The 11,722-nt window shown below is 35.2% G+C and overlaps 2 protein-coding genes across 2 annotated transcripts; one reads left to right on the top strand and one right to left on the bottom strand.

The window, feature by feature from the left end:
• The first annotated feature begins 1,064 nt into the window (after window positions 1-1,064).
• On the top strand, window positions 1,065-1,580 carry LOC143622561 (uncharacterized). The gene has a single exon (XM_077093671.1). It carries the CDS (start codon window positions 1,065-1,067, stop codon window positions 1,578-1,580), a length of 516 nt encoding a protein of 171 aa, XP_076949786.1.
• A 49-nt stretch (window positions 1,581-1,629) lies between these two features.
• On the bottom strand, window positions 1,630-10,548 carry LOC143622575 (uncharacterized). Its single transcript, XM_077093682.1, has 9 exons — window positions 10,252-10,548; window positions 10,094-10,167; window positions 9,162-9,224; window positions 8,983-9,084; window positions 8,094-8,159; window positions 5,049-5,123; window positions 4,274-4,348; window positions 3,572-3,644; window positions 1,630-2,816 (listed from the first exon to the last, which is right to left on the bottom strand). Exons 1-9 carry the CDS (start codon window positions 10,355-10,357, stop codon window positions 2,488-2,490), a joined length of 963 nt encoding a protein of 320 aa, XP_076949797.1. The 5' UTR covers window positions 10,358-10,548; the 3' UTR covers window positions 1,630-2,487.
• Window positions 10,549-11,722: the final 1,174 nt, after the last annotated feature.

Raw genomic sequence — 11,722 nt, 5'->3', positions numbered from 1 at the left:
AAAAAGCAAACAAAATTCCACCGTTTGTTATATGAATGCAATATATAGCTCAAGCTTATAACGGATATAATATCACATCAAAATATTGTAATTTTAGATTGATGAAAAGGATGGCAAACATTGGGTATAAAGCGATGTGTTATTAATCACGATCTTATAAAATTGTGTTGCATACTCTGTCACATATTCGTTAGGTGCCCGTGACTCGTTGTCCATCGGATTCGTCATGACTGTCCTGAGAATCGTTAAAAAATTTTGTGCGCATCTTAAGTAAAAAAATTTCGTGTTTAAAAAATTAATTTTTTAAACAGTGACTCGCAGAGCAGAAGGTGGTCCACAGTGACTCGCAGAGCAGAAAGAATTTGGATCTTAAGTAAAAAAATTGCGGGTGCAGAGGTGGTCCACAGCGATTCGCAGAGCCTGAGAAACCAAGGATTTATATTTAGTAGAATAGGCTTTGTGATTCAAAAGGGGATAGCGGCGCAACTTGTTGCTCGCTTACCATTATCCAGATGTAGCTCGGTTGTGTTATATATAAAAAGGCTTTAATTTAAAAAAAAGTAATTAAATAAATGAATTAGGTAATTGGATTTAAACATTAAAAGTGCATATATTTTTTTCAATATTTCTACTATATGTATCTATTTTCATTCTTATTAACTTGCTCATCCGATTCCGATCAATGTCGCGCTGGATCGGTTTGATTGTTATCTTATAATTGATAATTTCAATCACGCATAAGTAGCTCATTCAAATTAGAATCAATTAGTGCTAGATTCAATTTGTATTTGGATTTCAGTTGTTAAGTATATATACAAATTAAGAACTAATCAAATCATGTTTGCACTCAATAACATTTTCCTTTAGCTATAAAATGATACAATTAATGTTAACTTTAGATAATATTTTAATACTTGACACTTTTATGTTCTTTTATTTCATTAACAACCGCCTTAAAAAAAGGAAATTTCGAACAAACACTACCCCCTTTTACGTTATAAAACATTAAAACTTACTACATTTATTTTCCATTTCCACCACCAATCTTAAACTTCAATTCCACCATGAGCCCTACACAATGCCATGCAAAACAACATGACAACCACCAAAAGCCACTCAATATTAACATAGACACTAATTTCAGCCACCGTCTAATGCCACCCGCCGCCACCGGACCATCCACAACCTATGACGGTATCACAAACAAAACCCATCAACAACAGCCCCCGCCACCCGTCATCATCTACACACATTCGCCAAAAGTGATCCATACGCGCCCATGCGATTTCATGGCGCTAGTTCAAAAACTCACCGGATACACCCCTCAACCGACCCAAGATCAGAGACAAAATCAAGATCTAGAGAATGTAGAGGATAGTGAGTCGTCCTCGGTGGTGACTGAGGAGCATGGCAGCCCTCTGGGGGATTCTTGTGTGGTTGATGGTGGTGTTGTGGTTCCGCCACCACCATACAATGTGGCCAGATTTGATCCATATTTTAGTCCTACACCTCACCGGTTCACGTTATACACTCCTGATTCTCTGTTACTGAATCGGAATCTGTTGTATTCTGATATTTGATTTTGGATACTTCGCATTCATCTTTTTTTTTTGCCTCTAAAATAACAACTCCAATGTTTGCTTGTTTGTGTAATGGTTATAAGGAAATAAAGGGTTGGGTTTGGTTTGGTTTGGATTTGGTTGTAACATTATGTCTGATATACCAACAAAAGTTAAGCTGCCATCATTTTGCATATGGGCTCACCCTCCATAGACCGTAGACTTGGGCATAAAACCTGGTTCCGGACTCAACCCGGGTGTCCCGGCGGAGTATCCTACCCACAGGTACAAAACAGGATTCAGTTCCTCAGAAAAACCAGACCCACCAGAACCGGTTCAACCTCTACCCGGTCAAAATTCGGACCCCACCTGGTCAAAAATCGATAAAAACCTGCAAAACTTGTGAAAACCCGACCATACCCGGAACCGGTTCCTACCCGACCCGGTTCTTTGATTTTGCTGATCAAACCCAGAACCAGTTCCTTTTCCGGGGAAAAGAAACCGGTTTGTGCACCTCTAATGGACTGTACCAATAACGCTGCTATGTATGAGATATGCTCTGACAGTTTGTATGTTTCATTTCACATATAGGCTCGGATAATATTTGATCAGGCTGAAAAGACCAAAATATGAACCAGCAGTACTAGAAGGGCTCAAAGGAGTGGCCAAACTTTTGCCATCAAAACAAAATATAACAGAATATGTCTTACTAAGGTGTAATATTATAGTCTATATAAAGAGACCTATTGTAATCTTTATTAAACATTTTGTTTTATCGTAGTTTAACCTCTCAAATTATCACCAGTTAGTGAAGCAACAAAATATATTGTATAAGAAAACATTTCTAAATCGTGACCCCAGACGCCATATTTGCAAGAGTATTGTTCACAGAAAACCAGGAAGAAACATACCAAGATCTATGTAAGAGCTAGTTAAAATCCCAATCTGAGATTTCTTGTATCTGTTCATCTGTCCATCCATGTACATTTGGAAACCCTTCTTTCAGCTGTCCCGGTCCAACGTTTTCTATAACATTTGCTTCTTTTAAGATTTCCATGTCTTGGGCAATCTTCAGGTTTGTGTCTTTGTTAGTTGTAGTTGTGTTGGTGTAACTCATGTTTTCCTGTTCATTGTTGGTATTACTTCTTTTCATTCTACTCACGATTCCTTCTGCTCCTCGTTCAAGAGAAAACGCGCTGCTTAATAATGGGGTACCCCGCCCAGGATCTTGTGAAAAAAGTTCTGTAGACTTGTAACCTGTTAGATGTTGAAATATTATTTAGAATAGCACAACTAAAAAAAGAAGAATGATGACCGCTTTGTTCAACGGATCAAAAGAAGTTGATCGTGATGTAATCGAGATCGGCTCACTTCGCTTAAGGCTTGAACCGGGTCGAGATTAAACAAGCTCGAGCCTGTGCCTAAAAATATGCATGTTTAATAAACGAGCCCCAGCTCAAGCCCGAGCTATACTTATCGAGCTCAAGTTGACTCATGAGCCAAAACAAGCCTATTATTATTAAATATTTGACATAATATACTAAATTTATATTTATATAATAAGAAATAGTGTGTATAAAATTGAGATAAAAATAACTAATAATATATAAAAGGAGTCCAGCTCGTCCCCAAGCCAAGCTCAAGCCGATCTCAAGCTTTAAAAATAATACTCGAGCTCTTAAAAAAGATCCGAGCTCAACTCAGCTCGTTTAAAAATAACACTCGAGCTCTTAAAAAGAACAGAGCTCAACTCAGCTCGTTTAAAAATAATACTCGAGCTCTTAAAACGGTGAATGAGTGTCAGGTTGTCATAGATGGGTTAAACGGGCTGACCTTACAAAATAATTACTTTTTATTCTAATTTCAAATTGGTAAACTAGTCAAAATGTTTATGTTAAAACAATAACACACCCCTTTTAACTAATAAACACAACCCGTGTCCATATCAACACCTTTATAAGTAAGCGGGCCAGTCGAAATTTCCGCATCTAAAAGAAAGAATGGACAAATACCAGAACGAGGAGCTGCATTTATGGTTTCATTAAATGTCTGTCTTTGTGAAGATCCACCATCCTTGTAGAATACCTGTCAATAACCATGAATCTTCATTAACATCACATAAAATATTTAGAAAGCATGAAAAGCTCATATTCTTTTAACATTAATAGCCGAGTTTCATTTTTACAACTTTGCTTGTTTATAGATATTGGTACGGGCTACCGATAAAAATTTTATTTACAAAATTATAATATCCCTGTTACCAAATACTTGTTATCAATCACTCCCACTAGCATATTTGTCATATTTTTGCTGAAGTTTTTTCAAACCGCATACAGATTAATCCTGCTTCAAACCCTTTCTCAGAACTTGATGCTTCTTAACCTCAAATGTGAGTACTTGGGTATTCTATTATAGTTTGTATGTGCATATAGACGTCAATTGGTGTGTTTAATCTACATCCCTTACAACCCGAACAGCAAAAGATGCACTGAATATACATCAGGTTCTTCATATTTATATTTATATTATATTATTATTATCCAAATCACGGAGAAATAAACGATAAACCTTAATTATTACAGCGTAAAACAATTTATTAAAGCATCATGTAATCTAAGATATAAAACAGTAGCATGCAAGCTTGTTGTCGCAGCAGTAAATCCATAACAATGAACGAATGAAGACACAACCAATAAGACAACTACAAAAAACACCTGTGAATGAGGAGCTGCATTAAGGGTCCCATGAAATGTCGGTCTTTGTGAAGATCCACCATCCTTGTAGAGTGCCTATCAATAATAATGGTTTGGTAAGCATGTTAGTTCATAATATTTTAACATCATATTTGGTTTTACAACTTTGCTTGTTTATAAAAATTGGTACACGCCAGTGAGAACTTTTTGTTAATAGTAATATCTCTGTTACCAAACACTTGGCATTAATCACTCCCTTGAGGCCTCGAATCTATTTTGCAAAGCGCACTATATCAAGACCGCTTAAGATCAACACCCCAAAAACCCTTTTCATCCGCAGTTTAATGACTTTTATCAAATTTATCACACATTATTTCTCCAAAGAATCTTAAACAGAAATGAGCGAAAACAAATATGTACCGATCCACAAAGCAAACAAACTGAGTAATAGTGAGAGCGTAAAGAAATCAGATTTAAGACCCAAAACATGAGAAAAATGATCATGACATGAACAAAGACAAGTAAAGGCCCACTGGCACTTGTGTCCATTTATTTTTAAATAAACAATGCGTTAATTATGAATTTAAAGATAATTATTACAGTAACAACAATCTAAATCTTTTAATAAAACATTTGAAGAGATTTATACACTAAAAATAGACTTTGTACAACTTTCAAGTTTCAACATTTGACTCAGTTATAGATTCATAATTCTTTTAATTTTACTTCAAATCAGATAGTACCAATTTCATAAGATTTTTCAGAAAGCAGTACAAATAAAGTCTACATAAAATACCTGTGAAGGAGGAGCAGCATTTATGGTTCCATGAAATGTCTGTTTTTGTGATGATCCACCATCCTTGTAGAATACCTATCAGTAATAAGGGCTTGAAAAGCTTGTCAGTGAGAAGACTTTTCATTACTAAATTATATCTCTGTTACCAAACACTAAATTACAATGAATCAAGTGTGAATTTGATAGAAACCAGAAATCTAAATTACGGGAACTAAGATAACTAGCCACATTCGAGATAGGCTTGATCTCCGATTAGCCAATTCGAGATGGCAAATCTCCAAATACAAGGTTTATAAACCCTAATTTTAATTAATAATAAACATAGTATCCATAACCATAATCTCTACACTATTATAACAAGAAGAAAGGTAAAAACCGTCCCATGATTTGCTCCTCTATTTTTAGTAACTGAATAATTGAGTTGACCCATTTTTTGGTAACTGTTTAATTATGTTGACTGCTTTGTGGGTACGTATCAATACTTCCCGCCCGGAGAAACGACTTGTCTTCAAGTCGAAAAGAAGGAATTTGGCGTGCCAAGCAATAAGCCATTCAATGGTAGCCGCACTCGCTTCATATACCCACTTCATAGAGTGTGGCATATCATTGTAACTCCAGCTTGAATTTGGTAGCCAAGCGATAAGCCATTCAATTGCATTCTTACCGACATCATAGGCCCATGGATGAGCTGAAACGGGATGTTGTTGAAGGTAGATTTTCCAATTTATATCCTGAAGAACCGTAAGTGTGGTGGGTATCTTCGATGAGGGCCTTGTAATAGGTCCATTAGACCTGCCACAAGGAATTGATAAATTGTTTGTAATGGCGTGTAGGCTGATTTCAACCAAATTGTCATCATGATTCTCTTCCTCTTCCTCTGCTGGGCAAGTCTTAACTTCTTCATCTGCAGCCTCTAGCATTCTAAATATTTTCGTTTTACATCGGTGACCCGTAGTTGAAGGTGCAAAAGAATCAGGTAACAGCCTCGAGTGGTTCTGTCCCAACCTGGATTCATATTCTATAGCAAGTCTCATAGCACTGTAAACCGTTTGAGGCTTATGAATTCGAACCTCAACTTTCAGCTACTCTTTAAGCCCATTTAAGAATACCCCAAGTAGGCAATTATCGGGCCAATTAGATACCCTGGCAGCCCGTTTGGTTAATTCCAGCCTATACTCGTGAACGGTGCCAGTTTGTTTAATGCTACAAAGATGCTCATCAGGGTTCTGGAATTCAACGGAACCGAATTGTTTTTGCAGAACATGAACCAAATCATTCCAAAATATAAGAGCTCGTTTGGGAGACAACCACGAGTACAAATCCAAAGCTTCCCCCTCGAGATGCGCTAGAGCGATATCAACCCGTTCATCACAAGGAATTTGGTAATAACGAAAATACCTTTCAGCCTTCAAAATCCAATCACTTGGATCGCCAGAGGAGAAGGTTGGAAAGTCGATTTGTATGAACGATGGTTTCGGTTGTGGTTCCAGGAGTTATCGCCGACTTCATATCTTCCATAACCACCGCCGGATTTGTCCTTAGACATGCCCTGTGATTTGAGTGCTGCAATATCGTCCTTTAAGGCTTCCATGGACTCAAGTCGAGTCGCTATAACTGCCAACTGAGCAGCGATTGTATCATGATGAACATCATTGCCTTCCCTTCCTTCTGGTTATTCCGGGTATGCACCATCGTGTTTCCCGGCAATGGAACCATTAATAGAAACCAGAAATCTAAATTACGGGAACTAAGATAACTAGCCACATTCGAGATAGGCTTGATCTCCGATTAGCCAATTCGAGATGGCAAATCTCCAAATACAAGGTTTATAAACCTTAATTTTAATTAACAATAAACATAGATATCCATAACCATAATCTCTACACTATTATAACAAGAAGAAAGGTAAAAACCGTCCCATGATTTGCTCCTCTATTTTTGGTAACTGAATAATTGAGTTGACCCATTTTTTGGTAACTGTCTATGCTATCAATAGCGGTGCTATAGCGGTTATCGGTCCGGCGGTAAAATAGCGGTCGAAATATCGGTCCAAATAGCGGTTCCAATATTTGCGGCGCTATTTACCGCTATTTCGCCGATATTTGGCCACCGATATATCGGAAATAGCGGTGAGATTATCAGTTTAATATTTTTGACCCAATTGTTACTTTTTTTGGCCCAAACTGTAAGCCCAATTTCATTATGATTATTATTGAACGATCAGCTTATTGCCCTAAAAATACCTCAGTGCTGCTGATGCTCATCTCCGATACCCGTTTCTTCAGCCGCTGCTGATGCTTATATATTTATGGCTTTCGATTAAGGGATTGTATCATGTCTTAAATTAAAAATATTGTTACTTTGTGTTTTGAACTATTGACTTTTATGATTTTGGTATTAAGACTTAAGATTTATTATTAGATAACTTTTGGTGTTATATATATATATATATATACCGCTATCCCACCGCAATATCTCAGATATCGGTCATTGACCGATATCCGCTATTTTTTGGCATTAACTGCATAGGTAACTATTTAATTATGTTGACTGCTTTGTGGGTACGTATCAAAATTCAATAACAATATTATGGTAATAACAATCTAAATCTTTGAATAAAACAACTTATGAGATTTTATGCATTAAAAATAGACATTGGACAACTTTCAACCCATTTAATCAATCATAGATTCATAGTTCTTTTGACTTTACTTCAAAATTCAGATAGTATCAATTTCTTACGTAGTTTCAGAAAGCAGTATAAAAAAGTCAACTCGCAAGTTGACTCGGTCAAACAACTTGGGAATTTGGCTAAGGAAGCTCGAATCTCTTTCCTAATGTTTTATGCATTACATGGGTGATTATTACATAATGCAAAAAACATGAAAAAGCATAGAGCAATAAGCCTTATAACAACATTTGAAAGCTTTTGAAAAGATAAAATAGTACAATGCATGTTTGTTGTCACAACCATAAATCAATAATAACAAATGAACAAAGGCAATTAAATTAACAAGACAACTACAGAAAAAAATATATATGTACCTTTACCAAATTCCTCTTCGTAATGTTAAGATAATGAGTTGACCGCGAAAGGGAAACTACAGAAACCTAGATCACATAAAACTAGTATAAATTTAATTGGATTAGAACAGATACTTTTAACAATTATCTAGAAAATGAAGTAAATAGTGTAACATTTAATTTAAGGAGTCAAATGGTAACCTTAACAACTAGATTAAAATTGGAACGAGTCAAGTTAAAAGTGACCCAACATGCATTCAAATACGTTTATCCTCTTATGAACCCTATCATTAATAAAATAATATTTTGATAAAAATAGGTTTGATAACTGTATTAACAGTTAATACAGTAATTATTTTCAAAATTCAAAGAAGAGGGAACATAACATTATTATAATATTGTTGTAGGTAAACCAAACCCGGCCTTTTTTGACAACATTAATAGCTACAACCTAAACCAGTTTAGGTCAGTTTTAAGAGAACCAAACCAAAAAGCGAAAATTTGTTTTTAAAACCGTTCCGTTTCGATTTTTTCAGTTATTGTGGTTTTACCATTTGGGCTTGAAATAACTGAAATGAAAAAAAAACAATATTGATTGTTATACGTTTGGGCTAAAATATTTGAACCATACTATTAATTAAATTCTTGTAATATTACCTAATAATCAAAATTAAAACTGAAAATCCAAACATCTGTTTTGGTTCAGTATTTCGGTTTTTAGTACCAGAAAACCGAAACCGAAAAATCGGTTCTATAAGAAAACATAAAACCAAACCGTTTGTTTCGGTACGGTTTTTTGAGTCAGCCCAACCCGGCCAGTTTTGACCATGTAATAAAAATTTCATGTTCTAAAGCGAATTCATTTTGACTTGTTGCCCAACTTGCCCATGAATAGACAGAAATAACAAACCTTGTAGAGTATGAGAGCAGATCCTACACAAATACCCTTCCTAATGTCTCCTTCCGTAAGAACTTTGTGATGAATAGTACCAAAAACCGTACCAGTTGGATCCTAAAGCTTATAACAAACAAATAAGTAACAAAACATAAACTTAACCTGCTAACAGACAAAAATTAGCAGATCCTTACTTTCAGTGTCACCATCATATCACCAAGCCCATTCGGAGTGCAAGACTTGATAACAGCAACAACCTGTTACATTCCAAATACATCTTATTAACATTTGAACAAAAGAATAACAAATTGTGCTTATATAACCTGCAATCAAACCATATTACACAACATTTTACTCAAGCGTGTAACCGACAATCTGGTCTTGCACATCACTTTCTAGTTTCTATCAAAAGAGATTTGCTTGATCTTGAGATTTGAGATTAATATTGGATCACTAGACATTTTGTATCACTCAAACTAAGTATCAATATATGAGATTTGCTTGAAACAAAAATCAATATTATACTTTTCCTAACCTCTATTGTCTCCCTTCATAGATTACTCTATTTCTTAAACAACTGTCTTGCTAGATGTCTTTGTTTTTTGATCTTAAGAAGACCACATGTGATTAAAGGATCATTAGTGACATTAGTCCCAACTACAATTGATGACTGAAACTACTTGAACGCTGGTACATGCATCATATTTTTGTAGCTAATTTTAATCTATCTTAGCATTTGTTTCCTACAATTTTATCATCAAAACTGTTACATGTTGACTAAAATCCAGACAATTGAAGCGATTTTCCCTCATTCATGCAATGGATATAACTATAATGTTCAAACCCGAATTGACATTGACCAATATCTAGAGAAATTCTCAAAATGTTTGTTTTAAAGAGAGAGAATCCAACTATGTCCCCAAATCGATTAAATCCCAAAATGTCCTCTCTCAAACACGTATTCACGACCTGTTTGAGAGGGGGGAACATTTTGGGATTTACTCAATTTGGGAACATAATTAGATTCTCTCCCTTCAAAACGGGCATTTTGAGAATTTTCCCTATCTAAATTACAACATGACACAGAGAAACATCAATCAATAAAATACACTCACTACAACAATACCAGATCTAGTTTTCCGGTTTCCTCACACTTGTTTATATCTCCCAAATGTGCAATCAAACCAGAGTCAATCATACCTTCATTCAACAAAACAATGTACACTCGCAAATTAGTATCAAACTAACTTAAAAAAACAAGAGCAGTCGAGTAAGTAATAGTACCATCCGAATTAACAAATTCAACGGCAGACAGCCACGGAGTACGCTTAAAATCCTCATCCTCCTCCGGATCCTCAACCGCCTTGCGAATATACTCCTGCGTCGCCATTGGAAGGTCGAACCGATTGGCGAAGTCTCGAGTTTTACGAAGCTTCGCGGCCTGAACTATTCCAATTGTGTGGCGTTGCGGTGGTGTTTCAGGTTGAGGTTCTGAAGTTAGGTTTAGAGGAAATGAGATGCCAGTTAGCCGGGTTTGTGATAGAACTGGTGAGGTATCTGGGGTTTCAGATTGAGAATTATATCCGGTGGTGGTTTGATTAGTAGTGAAGCGTTGTTGTTTGCAAGGGCGAAGAACAAGGGATTCGTGCCATTGTTTCATCATTTGATTTTGCTGTGGTTTACTCAATTTTGTTAGGTTTTTCTAAAACCATGGGTTCGTGTCTTGTTTTTGCTTTAAGCCCCGTGTCACACAACAAAGTAAATTTCTTTCTGAAAAAAAACGTATTACATCATGCTTAATATATATTAGGTGCATATAAATTAATTTTATTTGTATTAAGTGGGTCTTGGGTCTTACCAAACCCAGATAACTTTTAAATCATATTATAATATCTTAGTTATTGTGAAACTATTTTATCATCAAACTCTAAGTATATTATAAATTCCTTACAATAAATAAAATTAAACTCCGAAAAGGTATATAAATATTAATGAACAATATAAAACAGCCCACGTAATACAGGGAATAAAAACTAATTTAATTATATATTACATAAACTTATTTACACTCTTATTAGATTTATATTATGAAGTTATATAAATATGGTCATAATATTTTCTATCTATTTATCCTTTCATAAATATAAATATTTTCTATCTATCTAAATAAATATAAGTAAGCTATTGTTTTACATGTCGCAACTACAAGTGCTTAGAAGGTTTTTTTGGTACACAAGTACGTGTGGTTTGATTTATGTATAGAAATTGGTAATGGGAATATAAATGTAAAGAAATTAGTAATGAGTATAGGAGCGATGATTGTAATTCTTATATTGAAAAAGAGTTTATAAATGTGTTATCCAGATTATACAATAATTTGGGTTCCAACATGGGTGAATAACAAGGGCCAAGGGTATCCCCCTCTCATCATGTATTTTTGCTCAGTAGTGTAAAATTAATGAGTTATTTTTCCGAAATTTTTATACATTGTGTAAATTTATCCAGTCTTGTCCAAAAGTTTTGAATCGCCCCCCCCCCTCCGTTTATGAATTTAATTTTTACATATTGAGTCTAGCCCGTGTTTTTATCCAATGTTCCCCACTAGTTTCAAAAAATGAAAACTTGTAGTTCATAATGTATATGCAATTCAATTTAATTTTATCATTTTATTTGTAACCCGATCCGATCGACCTGAACCAATCCAGAAAAAAACCGTAATATTTAGCGATAGACAACCAACACTTAAAAATATCCA

This window comes from Bidens hawaiensis, unplaced genomic scaffold (genome assembly GCF_021521415.1).
Source record: "Bidens hawaiensis isolate Kalapana, Puna unplaced genomic scaffold, B.hawaiensis_p1.1 tig00003219_1, whole genome shotgun sequence".
Classification (NCBI taxonomy): Eukaryota; Viridiplantae; Streptophyta; class Magnoliopsida; order Asterales; family Asteraceae; genus Bidens; species Bidens hawaiensis.
The sequence above is the reverse complement of the archived record's forward strand: the minus strand, read 5'-3'. Positions and strand labels throughout refer to the sequence as shown.

Excerpts from the sequence above, each read along its gene's own strand:
- LOC143622575 (XM_077093682.1), bottom strand. The coding sequence starts at position 10,357 with ATGGCGACGCAGGAGTATATTCGCAAGGCGGTTGAGGATCCGGAGGAG. Across the intron at positions 5,124-8,093 it reads CGAAGAGGAATTTGGTAAAG|GTATTCTACAAGGATGGTGG; the intron begins GTACATATATAT and ends TATTACTGATAG. Across the intron at positions 4,349-5,048 it reads ATGCTGCTCCTCCTTCACAG|GCACTCTACAAGGATGGTGG; the intron begins GTATTTTATGTA and ends TATTATTGATAG.
- LOC143622561 (XM_077093671.1), top strand. The coding sequence starts at position 1,065 with ATGAGCCCTACACAATGCCATGCAAAACAACATGACAACCACCAAAAG.